A 17,365-nucleotide genomic window follows, 5' to 3' on the forward strand; every position below is an offset into this window, starting at 1 on the left:
GGCAGTGCCCAGCGGGTCCGCTCCTAGGCGCACGCTGTTGTAGTGTGTGATCCCCCATCTCCAGGGCATCCAGCAGGTCACGGCCTAGACAGTGAGTACCCACTGTGAGACCCCAGCGGCCTCTCTTTCCTTAACGTTGGACACACATGGCAGCAGGGATGATGTCAAGGTGTTTGTGGGTCATCTGGACCAGTTTCTGGTGGTGCTGTGTTGCCATGTCTGAGCCCTCCATGCCCACTTGGTCTCCCCTCGACCAGGCATAGGCTCAGAGGCCGAGGATCTCCACACCGGAGAGAGAATGTGCTCTTTCCTGCAATAGGCCACACTGGTTTGAACCTTCCAAGGAAAGGATCCAAGGTCACTGTCTCTCAGAGCTTAACCCAATAGAAGCTCTAGTCACCCTGGACCAGTACAGGGCCCCATTTCACAGGGATACAGGTTGAGTGGCCCTGGGCAGTGGAAACCAAGAACTTTAGTGATGTCCCTCTCCAGGGCAGGTCCGATGGGAACAGAACCCCTGGCAGGCCACCCCTGATGACTCCTCTTCTTTCCCTGCCCCAGAGTGGCCAGACTTTGTGCACACCTATGCCTCGTGGTGGTCCTCGCATGTCCTGGAGTGGCTCAAGTATGGGAAGCGGCTGCTAGTGGTGCACTATGAGGAGCTGCAGCGCAGCCTGGTGCCCACGCTGCGCGACATGGTGGCCTTCCTCAACGTCTCCGTGAACGAGGAGCGGCTGCTGTGCGTGGAAAACAACAAGGAGGGCAGCTTCCGGCGGCATGGCCGGCACCCACAGGGCCTCGAGCCCTTCACTCCAGAGATGAAGGAACTGATCGACGGCTACATCCGGACGGTGGACCAGGCCCTACGCGACCACAACTGGACTGGGCTGCCCCAGGAGTATGTGCCCAGATGATGGCGCCAGGCCCGAGTCCCTGGACCCTGCTGAAATCACAGTCACACCCCGGGGCTGCCCTTGCTCCATGCGCTGGGCCCTGTGGTGGCCCCTGCTCCACACCCCAGGCCCCTGTGCACAGTCTGCAGGGGGCATGCTCCCTCACGTGCTACCACCAGTGCAAGGAGACCTGAATGTAAAGCCTGTCTAGACAGAAACACGCCACAGGACAGATGGACGTGCATTCCTAGCCAAACACACTTAGGTATCACTCCATGCTCATAGTTCCCACATCCATGTGCCTAAGGCATCCGCTCAGGGTGTGCCAGATGCTCTGAGCCTTACACAGATGCACACACCCCACAGGGGCCTGGCTCAGTGCTTCCAGAGGCTTCTTGTTTTTCTTGTACACGTGTGTACACACTCGCCCTGGACCGTGGAGCCACAGCACAGACTTGCTCGCTGGGGCCCTTCACTCTAGAATGTTGGGTAGGGACTGGCATTTGTGCTCTGAGTAGTGAGGACCGTGGAGATGGAGGTGGGTTCACACAATGTTGCCATTTTGCCATGTGGCCTGACCACCACATGTCTGACATCCCATAAATGTGTGTGCTGGGGACTCCCAGACACTGCCAACGCTGCAGCCCTGCCTCTCTCTCATCTGTCATGGGCAGCATGGACTCTGCCCCCTGCCCGGCCAGCATGTACCTCAGCCCCCACAGCTTCAGCTCTGTGCACAGCCCTGCCTCCCTTCCACCTCACCCTGCCTCCTCCACTGAGGCCGTGACCTGGCGTCTTCCTCGGGGGAAGTCAGAGACTCCCTGCCTTGCCTGATTGCAGGGTGTCTGCTGGACCTCCATGGGAGCCCAAGACCCCAGGGGGTGCATGCCAGTGGAAGGGGTGCATGGGAGATGCTAAATGGCTGTGTTTCAGGAACCACTGATGCTGCTTGTGCCACACATGGACAAACTCCTGTTCCCTGGGGTCCTGTGCTGGTTGGAGAGGAGAATGCAGTGGGTGACTCCAGGGGGAGGGGGCGAGGCCGTAGCGAGGCTTCTGCCTGACCCCTGACGGCACAGCCCTCCCTGTCATTGTCCCTGGGGTTGCCATCACATCTGCCAGCTTACCCGTTTCCTTCACCAAGGAGAAGGGCCATGCGGCACTGCTGGTCCTGTGCACCAGCCCGGGCAGGAGGATGTGAGAGTCCCCTCCCCCACTCTGGCCCATCTCAGGGTCTAGGGGTGGGGGAAGAGCGGCTGTCACAAGTGAATCTGAGGAAGCCATCCTGGGAGTGTGTGCTGGTGGCCTTGGGCGTGGGCACGGTGGCCAGGGCCTGGGAAGTGGCTCACCTCAGCTTCCACATGGTCTTGAGGAGGCTAAGAATTATCCCAGCCAAGGGGTGAAGTGAACCACACACAACAGAGCTTCAGAGACCAGGGTGACCGGGTGCTCATAGAACAGGTGGAGTGAAGGGTGGGTGTTCCCATGTTTGTGAAGTGGGAGGGAGGGAGGAGTGGTGGGGGCACGATGGGGCACAGGACACAGAAGGGAATGTCACTCTCCATGCAGCCCTTAGTGCCCAGCCCAGCTGTGCTCTGCCAGCCTAAGGCTGGGAGAGAAGATGGTGCCCACTCAGAGCCTGGGAGACACAAGTGGGGAGAGTGAGGTACAACCTGGGTGCCAGGATGTCAAGAGCATTGTGGAAATGGGGTGACTCATGCCCTGGCAAGGTAGGGTGTGGGAGTTGGCCTGAACCCAGGCAGCCTCTGTGACTTCTCCAGACTTTGGTGGTCCTGGTAAGGCTATGTGTCCCTGTGCTGGATGGCCATCAGGGAGACCTCCCTCTGCCAAAGCAAGCTGAACCAGGAGAAAATGGTGAGCAGTTAGGGAGAGCAGATATTGAAACTCACTAACCCTCTGCTCTCTGCCTCAGAAGTGGGACGCTGGGGTGGGGTGGGGTGGGGTGCTGAGGAGTTGCTTCCCCCAACATCTCTGTCCCTGGGACCCTTCCTTGTATAATTCAGTTCAGCTGGATGCTGAAAACACCAAGGTCTCGAGTGATGTGTATTAGCTCAAAGTAACTCCATAGTCAGGTGTGATAGCCCTGAGGAAGCTGTGTCCCCAGTTTGTGCATGAAGAGTAGTTCCCTCTGCCTGGGAGAGGAGTCAGGCCATGCCTACTTCACAGGACACACCTAGAATCTCAGGGTAGCAGGCCTGGTGTCCATCAGACCACTGGAGAAGAGGGAGGCTGGCCTTCTCTGAGACGGGCCTTACAGCCCTGTACCAGACCATCCAGATGGTTCCCAGAACAGAAGACTGAAGCCATGAGGCTGGGAAGGACAAAGTGTGGAGTAGGAACAACCAGGCCTCTTCAGCCAAGCCTGACCACTGGGCTTCCCTCACTGTCTAGAGTCTGGGGAGGGCTGTGAGAGGACCATAGGCCTCATCTCTCAGCTCACATGGCCTTGGGGTTCACTGAGTTGGATAAACAAGAAAATGCAAAGGCCCTGTGGCAGCTGTTGATCCATGACAGCTTTCATCCCAGATTTGCCTCATTAGGGGATGGGAGGTGCCTGGAATCTGTCTATCCCATTGGAAAAGTCCAATTTGGTTGTCCCCTAGCTAGATTTCACCATGGCTCTTGGTTTCTCAGTAATGAGAATGCTGTCCTGACCAGCCGAAGCGAAAACACGGGTTTCTGTGGAGAGAAGACTCATGACGAATGTACCAGTGGCTACACAGAATGGAACAGCAGAGCCCCGAGTGTCTACTGATTCCAGCTTTAATAAAAAGACTATGGAGTGCTGCAGACCTGTGTTAAAACATGCAATTTTCATGGAGTTTATCTCCTGTTGTGGATCAATTTGGAAAAACCAAAATATATAATTTAAAAAAACTAAAACACATTCTGATAATCCCACTGATGTGTAAATGAGAGAGAAGAATAGACAGGCTCCCAAACCCTAGGAAGAAAGCTGCTTAATTATGTGAGCATCTTATAATGAAGCCTCTTGCAACTAAAATTAGATTTTTGAGTGCATGAATATGCAATAATGTTTGCATATCAAAATGCAGTTTTTCCTCCTAAAAGTAGCACTAGCTCATTGATTCTGTGGGAGCCCTAGGAGGGGAGGCAGAAGTGCTGGCAATGCTTGTGGATGCACAAATCCTTGGGGTGCAGATTGGTTTTCCTTGGACCTGAGAACAGTGGAGGTCTTTGAAAGTGCATGTTCTCATGGAGGAGTCCGTGGAGGGGAAAGGAGAAATCAATCGATCTGCCTTCACTCACGTTGATGGCCTCAGAATATGGGGTGTGTTGGTCTAAACCAGGTGGGAGTGAAATATGCTGTGAATGAGGAAGGTGTGCATGCCCTGGCTGGCTTATGGGCTCAGCTGGGCCGCCATCTTGGATAAGGCTTCTCCCCCTTCTCCCCACCATTCATCTGTATGGTGAGCCATGTGGTGGAGATCTGGTTGTATCTCCAGCACTCTTCCATTTCTTTTCCCAGGACCCTCCTTTCTGCTAGGGGTTCAAATAACCTGGTACAGACAGCTCGTATAACTTCTGAGGGTGGGACACTTGGCCTGGGCTGTGCCGACAGCACATTCTGCCCTTCAGGCTTCCTTTCCAGGACACAGCCAGGTGTGGCCCATGGGAGCAAAGTCTGTGTGGTCACAGTGAATGCTGAGACTTTCTGGCAGTGCTGAGGGGCTCTTAGAACCACACTGATGTGTGGGAAAGAGGAGGCCAATGAGACGAGGAATGTATAGTATTCATCCTGAACCATAGAGGGGACTCACTCTCAACATGAGGCTGACATCACCATGAAAGGGAGAGCTGAGAGACAAGGGGAAATCAGAAACCTGGTGAAATGATTGAAGTACAGGTTCAAGCCTTACCTGACAGTGGCCCTACCTCTGGACTTTTTTGATATACAAGCCAATAAAATCTCTTTATTGTGAATGTTGGATTGAGTTGGGTTTCTGTTACTTGTAGCTCAGAACACTGTACTCAAGGCTTCGGTTGGCAAGCCTCAGGGCTCCATTCTCTGCTTGTGTCCCTGATGGAGATAAAGCTAAAGGTTAGAGCTAGTCCTGGGGCTTGAGCTCAGGTCTGGTGCTCTGCTCTACCACTTACCCTGCAGCTCCACTTCCAACTCTTTTTAAAAATAGAGTCTTACAGTCTTTCTTGTTTAGGTGGGCTTAGACCTCAGTTCTCAGACCTCAGCCTCTTGAGTAGCTACAACTACAGGATCGAGACATCAGCACCTAACTCCCAACTCCGTACAGATATTTCCATTTGTTGATTTTGCTGGATTGGGGGGGGTGGTGAGGTTGGCTAAGATTTTGGTGAGTGTGCACTTACACGAGAAGAGATCTTGTAGGTGCCCCCATCCTGCTTGTCCTGAGTCCTGTCTTATTGGCCCTGTTGATTCCTTGTTTATACTTTGCTCCCCAATTCCAACAGAGCTCAGTAGGAAGCACCCATATGTGACGCAGAACTGTAAGCCATGACCAGAATGCCAGCTTCCTTCTTAGCTTCCCCTGAGTCTCTGTCTTTTAGTATTGGCTCAGTGTGGGGTGCAGTCCAGTGCCCTCTCTTATTCACAAACATGGCTGTGTTATTGTGTAGATTCAATTCTTCTTGCTTAACCTGCTGCCCTGAACACCAGATCCCCAGTGGTTAATGGCTCACCAGGAGAACTAGGTCATTGAGCTTAACAATCAGATCTCTGAGGCTCTCTGGTGATCTAAGAACTTCATACAAAAGGCAGGCATAGGGCTGGGAATATGGCCTAGTGGCAAGAGTGCTTGCCTCATATACATGAAGCCCAGGGATCGATTCCCCAGCACCACATATATAGAAAATGGCCAGAAGGGGTGCTGTGGCTCAAGAGGCAGAGTGTTAGCCTTGAGCAAAAAGAAGCCAGGGACAGAGCTCAGGCCCTGAGTCCAAGACCCAGGACTGGCAAAAAAAAAAAAGGCAGGCATAGACTGGGAAGACCTTGTCCTTCAGCTAGAAGTATTCATTACTCACTGTGTGGTTGTGGCACGTTACAGTCTCCCTCTTAATCACAATTCCTTCATTTAAAAAATTAGAAATTTAAATAATAATTGCCTAAATCCTCAGGTAACTTTGCTATCCTAAATTTCCAGTCAACTCACCTTCTGATTCAAGGGAAGCCTGTGTTCTGCAGCCTGCTCATGGCACAAGCTCTCAGGGTGTGGTCACTGCAGGTAGAGCTTCACTCTACAAAGATGGCTTCCCAGTGTCGATCAGGCCTTCCCCTGTGGATAGCATCCTGATGATAATAAAATACCCTGAAAATAAATTTTGTTTATTCTTTCCATTCTTTGTGTGTGTGCTATTTTCAATTCAATAAATAATTCTTTTACAGTGTGTTTATTTTCAAAGCTATACTTAGGTACTTCCTTTGATAGATTTTCAGCCTAGTGGAGGCAGAGACAGTATGGCTTTTTGTCTTTGTAACCTCAGCTGCTAACCCTGGACCTGAATACAAGAAGGTCTCCAGGAGATGTTAATAGAATGGAAGAAAGCGTCAGGAGCTGGTGGCTCACTCTACAATCCTAGCTAATCAGAAGGCTGAGATCTGGAACAGTGAGATTGGAAGCCAGCAGAAAGCAAAAAAATCTGAATGATGCCATCTCCAAATTAAACAGGAAAAAGCAGGACTGGAGGCATGGCTCAAGTGATAGAGCACCAGTTTAGTAAGCACAGGCACTGAGGTACTACCAAAGGAAGGAGGAAGGGAGGGAGGGAGGAAGGGAGGGAGGGAAGCCACAAATCATTTAATTTTTTAAATATTCCAAGTAAACAATGACATTCTTGGTCTTCCTATTTAGGAGATGTTGCTGAAGAAACTTGAATGACTTTTGCCACCGGCTATTTACTGAATTGCTGAGACTGAACTGAGCTATACCTTTTCAGTACTGCAGGTATATATTGTTTAAAAAAATGTATGACAGCCACCAAGTTCTCCTGAAGAAATGGCCTGAGCTATGGCACAGGTTCTTGCCACCCATCTGTTCCCAGCTTGGAGAACAGAATACAGATTGGCAAGGTTCAGTCAAAAGTCCATTTGTGGATGTTCACAAGGGGAATTCAATGGGATGCACACCTGTCTCTTCATCAGAGCCTCTGCTGAAGGTGGGCACAGTTCTTGTTTGCTCCAAGAGAGGTGGGGGGCAGCATTTCCCCATCTCCAGCTCCACACCCAGAGCTCACCAGTATGCCTATAGCAAAACCTTTTTCTTTTAATATTAACCTCCCTTTCATTTAAGCCCCAATGTGCCACATAAAGACCCCACCTACCCCAGGCTTGGGGCAGAATAAGTTCACGTGATGGGCAGGGCTGACAATGCCCTGGCTGGCCATGGCTTTCCATCCTGGGAGCATCATAAAGTTTCAAGCTTTGTTATCTCCGGCTGTGTAACAAATTAGTCCCCAAACTTTCCTACAACCTAAAAGAAGCAGTAATATGCTCAGAGCTTCTGTATGTCAAGGAGCTGGGCTCAACATAGCTGTGGGAACTCTCACAGGCTGCAATCAAGGAGTTATTCTGGAAAGCTGAGCACCAGTGGCTCACACTGTAATCCTTGCTACTCAGGAGGTTGAGATCTGAGGATTGTGCTTCAAAGCTGGGCCAGGACAGGTTGTGAGATTCTTGTCTCAGACCAGAAGTAGAGCTCAGGGACAGCTCCCAGACCTTAAGTTCAAACTCTAGGACACACACACACACACACACACACACACACACACACACACACGGAGAGAGAGAGAGAGAGAGAGAGGAAGGAGGAGGAGGAGGAGAAGGAGGAGGAGGAGGAAGAGGAGGAAGAGGAGGAGGAGGAAGGAGAAGAGGAGGAGAAAAAGAAGAATTTGTGCTGGGCTGCAGTCTTATCTGAAGGGTCACCTTGGGAAATCTGAAGTCCTGAAGGATTGTGGCACTGAGGTCCTCAGCCTCTTGCCAGCTGTTGGTCAGTGTCCACCCTTGGTTCCTTTCCACCTAGACCTCTCAGAAAATATCTCCTAATGTGGCAGGCTTGCCTCATCAGAATAAGCAAATGAGAACTAGAAGTGAGCAAGACAGAAGTCATAGTCTTCTGAACCTTGCACTAGAAATACCATGTACCTTTTTAATCATACTGTGTTTGTTAGAAGCAAATTACCAGCCCCATCCATGCTGGGGGGTGGCGGAGGGAGGGTTGCCCAAGGCAAAGGCGAGGCCTATGAGGAATATGCTCCTAGCTTCCTGTCTACGCCCATGAGAACCTCTCATACCGGAATCACAGCCCTCCCTGTGGCTGTGCACCTAGCCTCACCTCTGCACACCATCTTCTTCACAACCCTCTGCAAAGCCTCTGCACACCCATAGTTAGAGTGAGGCCTTCTTTATTTCTTTCCTTACATTCATCTACAGCCATCACTATGAAATACAAGGCTTGAATTCAAGGTTCTGGGCCATTTTCCTTTGGCTTATGTAAGACTAGTGCTCTAGGATGTGAGCCATAGCTTTATCTCTGGCTTTCTGATGACTGACTAATTGGAAATATGGATCTCAAAGACTTTCCTGCCTGGGCTGCCTTCAAACAGTGATCTTCAGATCTCAGCCTCCTGGTAGCTCAGAGTATGTGCCTCCTGGTAGCTAGGATTACAGGTGTGAGCCATGGGTGACCAGTGGGCCATCACTTCTTATTATGCCAACAAGCATGGACCTGATCTCCTCATTCAACCTATCAGGGAGCCAGGGGAGGGAAACTGTGGCCAGACCTCTGCATGAGATAGCAACGTCATAGGCCCACCCATGAAGCCCATTTTAACATAACCCATTATTCCCTTTTACACCAAGGCCTCCCATGTTCCATGAGCACATTAACCTCTATCAGATAATTAAGGGCTTGGCTTACCATGAGAGACCTGAAATGTCACCTTTCTGCTACCCAATACGTCTTTAAATGACACATACTCTAATGAGATAGTCAAATATAGAAAACCAAATGACTCCTCGCTTTCAACATGACATTTATTCAGCCAGAGTGATCTCACTATGCCACTGCGTTACTTATCATTTCCGCCTGACCTTGGGTGGTTAGTGTAATCTTTAAGGAAACTATCCATTTAATCTCCTTCGCCTTATTAGCATTTAATTACTGTGACAAATTTCCAGATGTACAAAAGGATGTTAGGATTTTAATTCAATTTTCCCCTCAAACGGCCCAGTAGCCAGAGATCCTCTGTCATGGTGGAGTTCAGAGTGGGCAGCAGCCTGGTTCTGGTGTTCCTACTCTTCCGAGCACGGCAACTGGCTCACGGCATGGGAGAGCGAACGACCTCTACCAGGGTCTCTCCCTCCTCTGTCTCTCTTAGTGGACTGCACTTGCACACCAAGGGACAAGTCCTTGGAAGTAGAGAATGAAGCAACTCCAGGGAAAGGGAAAATCACCCCACCGGGACTCCTGGGTATCCAGGTGGGAGAACCCAGTGTCAGGAGCCTTTAGATGACATGTTCTCTCTTCAAGCATGATGGAGAGCCAGCGCCAGGATCTGAGACTGTGACATCATCTCCTGTAGATCATTGGACCATAAGGGGCGAGAGTCTAAGCTGAGACAAGCAGACGCCATCTTTTATTTTTTTTATTTTATTTTATTTTTGTTTATTAATTGAACACAAATTTTTTTACAAGGTGTTGTGCAAAAAGGGTACAGTTACATAGTAGGGCAGTGTGTACATTTCTTGTGATATCTTACGTCCTGTTTTTCTATCCCTTCTCTAGGTCAGGTAGACATATATACAATATACAATGTATCAAGAACATATATAGTATTCACAGACTTGGTCTCTACTGTCTCTCCGTCTCCCTTTGTTAACAGTCATATATCAGGGAGATCATGCCCATTTGTTTTCTGTGTTCTAGGCTTGTCTCGCTCAAAATTATTTGTTCGAGTTCTGACCATTTCCCTGCGAATAACAATATTTCACCATTCCTAATAGCTATGTAGTATTCCATTGTGTATAAGTACCATATTTTTTGGATCCATTCGTCTGTGGAGGGGCATCTGGGTTGTTTCCATATTTTGGCTATTGTGAATTGTGGCACGATAAACATGGAAGTACAAATGTCTTTTTGATATCTTAGGTTTTGCTGTTTAGGATAGATGCCTAGGAGTGGTATGGCTGGGTCATAGGGTAGGTCTATATTGAGCTTTTTGAGAAACCTCCATACTGTTCTCCAAAGTGGTTGTACTAATTTGTGCTCCCACCAACAATGGAGAAGGGTTCCTCTTTCCCCGCACCCACTCCAGCATTTGTTGTTTCCTGAGTTCAGAGTATAGGCCATTCTAACTGGGGTGTGTTGGGCTCTCTAGCCTCTCCTGGCGTAGGGAACAAGGCTCAGCTACTCTTCTTTTCACACTCCCTTTCATGCCCTCTCCCCTAGTCACCCGGCCCGCAGATGAAGCTAGGGTGGGGTGGGGAGCCAGCACCATCCTGCCGCGCGCGTGGCCTATCCGAGAAAGCATGCCCACCTCCTTACCAATAGACAAAGTCAGGCGTAGGCAAGTCTCGGGGTCAGTTTCGAGAACCAACTGCTTTATTAAGACAAAGACACCGGGGATGATTCCGAGAGGAGGTGATTGGCCAGGATGCCGATAGGCTGAAAGCTGTCACATGATCTCCCCTTGAGCTAATGTCACTCGAGAGCGCTGAGCCAGGGCGGGGCTGGTAGGCACCGGGCTGGCTAGGCTGGGAGACGCCTGGGCTAGCTAGAGAGTTGGGGGCTGGTTGCAGAGCCGGTTACTCTGGTTTCTGACCCAGAGAGGGTAGCCTGCTTCTGCATTCCCCAGGGCTGGGGGAGGGGCATCAAGCCCCCCTCCAAGGCTAAAGACCGGATCCCAACAGGGTGAGGTGGTATCTCAGGGTTGTTTTTATTTGCATTTCCTTTACTAGCAGGGATGTTGAGCATTTCCTCATGTGTTTCTTTGCCATTTTTATATCTTCTCTTGTAAAATCTCTCTTTAGCTCTTTTGCCCATTTCCTAATAGGTTTATTGGGCTTGGAGGGGCTTAGCTTTTTGAGTTCTCTGTAGATGACAGATATCAGGCCTTTGTCTGTTGCTGTGCTGGTAAATATCCTTTCCCATATCGTTGGCTGTCTTTCTATTTTGGTGGCTATGTCCTTAGCTGTGCAGAAACTTTTAAATTTGTAGCAGTCCCATTTGTCAAGTCTTTCCCCTATTTGTTGTGCCCCTGGGACTCTATTCAGGAAGTTCCTTCCTGTGCCTATAAGTTCTAGCATCTTTCCTACTCTGTCCTTCAGTAGTTTCAAGGGTTCAGGTCTGATATTGAGGTCCTTGATCCATTTTGAGTTGATCTTGGTGCATGGTAATAGGCTTGGGTCTACTTTGAGTTTTCTGCATATAGACGCCATCTTTTAGACCCAGACCAGAGAGACTGGCATGTCTGTGGGGAGTACGACATGCAGATGCCTGAAGATGGGTCGTAGAGCATGTGTAAGGGTGCACAGAAGTCTCTGCAGGAAGAGGCAAATGACATCATTATGCAGAGGGAGGGAGAATCAGCAAGTTCATATGCCAGAAAGATTGAGAGAGCATTTGTTCATATTAATGTCAAAATGGCAACCCACGTCCAAGACAAAAATTGTGCACTTCACTGTGCATCAATGGCTCACAGTGTTCACAGTTCAAAGCCAGCCCAGGCAAGAAAGTCTGTGAAAAGCTAAGGACAATGCCCAGGCCCTGAGTTCAAGTCCCAGTACACAAAAGAAAGAGAGAGAGAGAGAGAGAGAGACAGAGACAGAGACAGAGACACAGAGACACAGAGACAGAGGAAAGAGAAAGAGAGAGAAAGAAAGAAAGAAAGAAAGAAAGAAAGAAAGAAAGAAAGAAAGAAAGAAAAAGAAAGAAAGAGAGAGGGAAGGAAGGAAGGAAGGAAGGAAGGAAGGAAGGAAGGAAGGAAGGAAGGAAGGAAGGGGGAGCAATCAGCTAATCAAGTAATTTTTCCCATTCATCTGCATTATTTTCTACTCCCTTCTCATGCTAATTTGCTTTTTGTTTGTATGAACTACTATGGCTCATAGGCATTCTCTTTTTTATAGAACACAGAGGTTTTCCCATTTTCCTATTCCCTTTTCTTTTATTGTTTCCAATCCTCTCCTCTTCCCACTCCCCTGTGCAGCCCCCTGACCTAATAACCAATCCTTTTGGTGAGAAGTAGATCTATATTTCAGTCTATGCCTCTGTATCTATAAATATATAAGAATTTATATGTAAGGTCATTTGACTGCCCCATTTAAAAGAAATATGTGAGTTCATTGAGGATATTATTTGTTTTTGCAAAAAAATGTGATTGTACAATGCACAGATATCTAAATTGTTTCTACTAAGTTGTGTACTGTATTCATTGATTAGATGGTAGCATGATATTTGCAGTAGAGATCCCTAAAATGGGTGAATCCACCCCACTGACACAAAGAAAAATACATTCCAACTTTTATCTCAATTTTATTTTTTTTGCCAGTCCTGGGGTTTGGACTCAAGGACTGAGCACTGTCCCTGGCTTCTTTTTGCTCAAGGCTAGCACTCTGACACTTGAGCCACAGTGCCACTTCTGGCCATTTTCTGTATATGTGGTGCTGGGGGAGTAGAACCCAGGAATTCATGTATATGAGGCAAGCACTCTTGCCTCTAGGCCATATTCCCAGCCTGATCTCAATTTTTATCTCAACTCTAAGATTTCTGTTTTGTGTTTGTTTATCCTTCACTTAAGATATTCATGTAAATAAATATATTTATTTATGTATCTAAATTGATATCTATATATCTGTATGTTGGTGGTACACATTATCACTAAATGAGCAGTCAAAAGTGTTTAGAAACCACTCACCTATAGCATCAGGGAACAATTTATGTACCTATTTCTCTTCTAACAGAGATCCAGAGTGTTTCTAGGTACTAAGAATTATTACAAACTAAGGATGTAAAGGGCATGTGCCAATTTAAGGTTGATGGAAATTGGTAGCCTGTTCTTCATGTACCTGTGTCAATCTAATTTCCGCCATCAACAGAAACAGGAATTCCATTGAAATTTCTATTTGAATGCCTGTTCCCCTCCATCTTTGCATGTCATAGACTTTACATATCATTACTCTTTTCAACTTCGGCTGTCCAATGGAAGGGAAAAAGAGACTTAGACAAGATGACCTCCAAGATCTTTCTAGGTCAAATATTCATGATTCTCGAATTACCTGTATTCAAGCTCTCCTTTACCAGATCTTTGTGAGCTCCAGGAATATCTCTGAAAAAAAATACTTGAAACCAACAATTGGAGGTCTGGAAAGAAAAAACAAAAAGTTGAACATGGGATGAAATATCACCTTGCCAGCACTGTTCAGCTAATATATATAGATATATAGATATATCTCCAAAAAAATGGGGACCAAATCCTTGTAACTTCATCCAGAACAAATAATAAAAAGCAGTGTGTAATATTTCGAAGTGAGCATATTCATAGTAAATATTTTAAAATCAATGGCTGAAAAAAAGATGCATTTTCCTTAGAGGTTCGCTTTTCAAATGGCTTTGTATTAAAGTGCTATCTCAATAAATATTCATGGGGGAAATCCACTGATGTGTTTTAACCATTTATAACTAATGTTTCAAAGGTCCTGGAGGGAAAAATGATGCATGATACATTTCTTACCTTAGGGGAAGTGGTGAAAAATGTATGATGTGCTTTGGTTTTCTCTCACCATAAACCTTTGCTGTCTGAAATGTATCCTTTCCCCCATGTTCTTCTTTAGCTTGTCCTGGGATGGACCATGGCCTAGGTAGAGTAAATCTGGCCAAATGTACCAACAAGGAAGGGGAGAGGAGGACTGTGGGGCCTGCATGCTGAACCCATTCAGACTCCAGAACTGCCCTGAACAGCGCCATTCCAGAAGTGCTTGACAGATGCTCAGCATCTTGGGAGAGTCTTTCTCTATCTTCTCATTAAGTGATCTCTATGGCCCTGGGACATGGTCAACACGATTCTCATTTCACAGATGAGGAAATCAGGCTTTGGAAGAGTTAGGCTATTTGCTGTTTGTCTTCAAGGTCACAGCAGCTAGGTGAGCAGTAGCAAGAGAACTGAGGCTGAAGCCCATCCAGCCCCATCTTCCTTCGCTACTGGTCCCTATGGGCTTCAGCACCCCGTCTGCAATTCCCCCATCTCCTCAGGAGCCCAACGGTCTGTAAAGATCTGAGGATGTTTGGTGCAGTCATAACTGCTTTCTTCTCCATCTCCTGTTTCATTGTCCTTGGGAAGCACAGCTGCTGTCTGCTCCAGACAGGTGGTGTCCTGTGGCTTCTGGGACACGTTCCTTCAGAATCTTTCTGCCTCTGACAGGGAGCAAATCCACACAGTCAAAGAAGTGAACCTCTAGCCACTTATTTCTGCCAAAATTACTCAGTCTTGAGTAAAGTTATTTATTCTCACAAATTTTATCCTTGACAGTGCCCCCTTCCTTAAGATATTAGAACCATTTTGGTGGCCAGTTGGCTAAAACCCAAACATCCAACTTGGCTTGGCATTCAAGGCCTTTCCCAACCTATCCACCTAACTCACCACCTCCTTGTGACTGTAAACTTCCATACCCTGCTGCCGTTCCACGTGTAGCTCTTCCATCTGCCTTAGGAGTCTTTATTCTTCCTCTCTGATTGCTTGAGTTATAGATATTCCTCAAAGTCCAACTTGAATGGACCTGTCTCCTCTTTCTTCTAGAAAGAATGCATTAGTATCTCCTGTGGAATCCTACAGCTCCATTTCCATCCTATTTCACTGTCCATTCCTATTATCTCTTCATATTTTTCTTGGCAGCTAGACTAAGCTCCTAGAGGTCAGGGGCTATGTTATTCAGCTGTGTGCCTCTGTGTGTGTGTGTGTGTGTGTGTGTGTGTGTGTGTGTGCCCATACATGCTAGGGCATGAACACAGGGCCTTGCACTCTCCCTTAACCTTTTTGCTCAAGGCTGATATTCTACCCCTTGAGCACACCACCACCACCCCCCCTCCCCCGACACACACACACTTCCCACTTCCAGTTTTCTACTGGTTGGTTGGAGATAAAGAATCTTCAGATTGATCTCAGCCTCCCGAGTAGCTAGGATAACAGTCATTCAAGCCAATGAGCCACCAGTGCCCAACTTTATGTTTTTAATTGGCATATATTAAATTGTCCATAATAAGGAATTTCATCATGACATTTCCGCATATGCATATGATGAACTTTTGTCATATGTATCCATCTATTACTCTTTCTTATCACTCGCTCCTTTTGTTTTCCCTTCCACCCTCTCAGTAATCCCCTTCTATTTCCATGACTTTCATTGTCTTGCTTTGTTTCTCTCCCCTCATCCCCCGCTTTCATAATGGAGAGCATGCCTGTAGTACTTGTTTTGTGGGACTGGCTTGTTTCACTTAACATGATGATCTCCAATTCCATCTGTTTCTCAGCAAGGAACATAATTTCCTTTTTCTTAATTGCTGAGTGAAACTCCATATTCACTCCACTGGTCACTTGGCTCAATGTGGTAGTAACAGGGATAAGATCAACATAAATAATAGTAACTAACACTATTTTTGGATTTTAACTTAGCTTTGAATGTTAAGTTGATTTTACTCAATACCTGGAACAATCCCATGAAGCAAATACCAAACTTACCAGACAGGGAAATGGAGGTTCAGAAGAGCATGTAGAAAGTGGCAGCTCCTGAGCAAGACCCTCCGGCACACCAGCTTCATTCTGTGCCCATAAAATGTTTGCTGAATTAAGAAGAAAATTCATTCATACTAAGTAATTGGTAAGAAAGTCAAACAGAAATAGCAGAATTGTGCCCACGCCCTGAGAGTGAGCCTTCTCCACCCATGTCTGCTCTCCTCCCATCTGGGAAGGTCCCACAATGCACTGCCTATTGCAGCCTCTGCTGCAGGGTCAGAGCAAGCCACTCACATGGCATGAGGGGAAGGTGCTCATCCCAGGAGAGTAGGACCCAACAGCTGGCCCAGGCCAGCAGGGGTGGTATTTCATGGGGCATGGTGATTTAAGCCTGCAGTGATAGGTGGCCCCAACTGTGGGGCCTGGTTGAAGGCAGTTGACCTCTGGGGTGAGGGAGGGAGAGTTCTCCGAAGGTGAATCTTCCCTGGTGCCCTCCTGTCTCTCTGCTTCCCCCAGCCATGAGGCCAGCAGCTCTGCTCCACTCCATTCTGCCTCCCATGATGCTCTGCTCCCAGGACTACAGCAAAGGGGGCAGCAACTATGGAATGAAATTCTATATCTTTGGGGCTTTTCTCTATAGTACTCCTTTTATCAGTAGTGCATTTTCTTATTAATTAAGGAAAGAAACATTTCCTCCTTTTAGTGGATTTTCTCAGGTATATTTTGTAGTGATAAAAACAAAAAGAAACATCAGCTAAAAAAAAAAAAAACAACAACCCACAAAAACCTGACTACAGTAGCGGCAGGAAATGTGTGGAAAAGGAAGAAAGCCAAGCAGGATGTGGGAACAAAAGAAAGGGCAGGTGCCTGGCTGCAGCTTCAAGAGTGTTGGTGGTGGCAGGACTGAGGGTGCAGGTGTGGGAATGTGGTGCAGTGTCTGCCCTTGGGTGCTGGGTTAGCCTGTGGCAGACACATTAGCCCAGGGTGCTCACCTGCCTGCTGGTGAAGCCCCAGCTTCCTGATGCACAGAGGCGGGGAAAGACTGGATCTCTGAGTACTCTTGTCTCCCCACTTGCCAGGCACAGGGAGAACCCTAGGAACACAGGAAGCAATGGCCACTGAAGGACAAGACACATGCAGACACATCTTCATATACACAGCCACTCATCGTACACGCACTTTCTGTCCCACACGTGGACAAACACACACATTTCTAACACACACAAACGTATCCCCTCACATACACCATGCATATCTGCATATACCCACTTACCCTGCATACACAGCACCAAGAAATGCATGCACACAATTTTGTCTCATACATAAACCTATCTTCATCCCCACACACCAGTGTGAGCACACACACACATGCATAACACACCTTGTCTCTTACTTGTAAACACACCCACACACACACACCCACACACACACACCCACACACACACACCTTTCCAAAAGGTTGTCAGGCTTCCAGCATGAATGGCTGGACCTTGTTTCTGGAGCGAGAGCAAAGCCAGCGAGCTGGGCTCTTTCCTCTGAGAGGCCAATTTGCTCCAGAATCCCCAAGTTTGTTCCACATGGTTTACTGGCCTTGAACATAACAAGAAAGTGGACCTTGGGACTAGGAGTCAATCAGAGGTCAGAGAACAGATCGCCATGGCTACAAGGAACAAGAAGAGAAAGAAAATGCATCCAAAAAGACCAAGAAGGGAATGGAAATTCATTTCATGCGGAGG

The 17,365-nt window shown here is 47.7% G+C and overlaps 1 protein-coding gene across 4 annotated transcripts in view; it reads left to right on the forward strand.

Annotated features, from left to right (window-relative positions):
• The window catches only part of Wscd1 (WSC domain containing 1), a 50,201-nt gene extending 47,848 nt beyond the window's left edge, over nucleotides 1–2,353 (forward strand). For all 4 annotated transcript variants that reach the window (XM_048366181.1, XM_048366182.1, XM_048366180.1 and 1 more), the window contains 2 exons: nucleotides 562–990; nucleotides 1,022–2,353. In XM_048366181.1, coding sequence (XP_048222138.1) covers nucleotides 562–914 — 353 coding nt within the window. In that variant the 3' untranslated portion in view covers nucleotides 915–990; nucleotides 1,022–2,353. The remainder of the gene's footprint in view (nucleotides 1–561; nucleotides 991–1,021) is intronic.
• The last annotated feature ends 15,012 nt before the right edge of the window (nucleotides 2,354–17,365 follow it).

Source organism: Perognathus longimembris, chromosome 17 (assembly GCF_023159225.1).
Source record: "Perognathus longimembris pacificus isolate PPM17 chromosome 17, ASM2315922v1, whole genome shotgun sequence".
Taxonomy (NCBI): domain Eukaryota; kingdom Metazoa; phylum Chordata; class Mammalia; order Rodentia; family Heteromyidae; genus Perognathus; species Perognathus longimembris.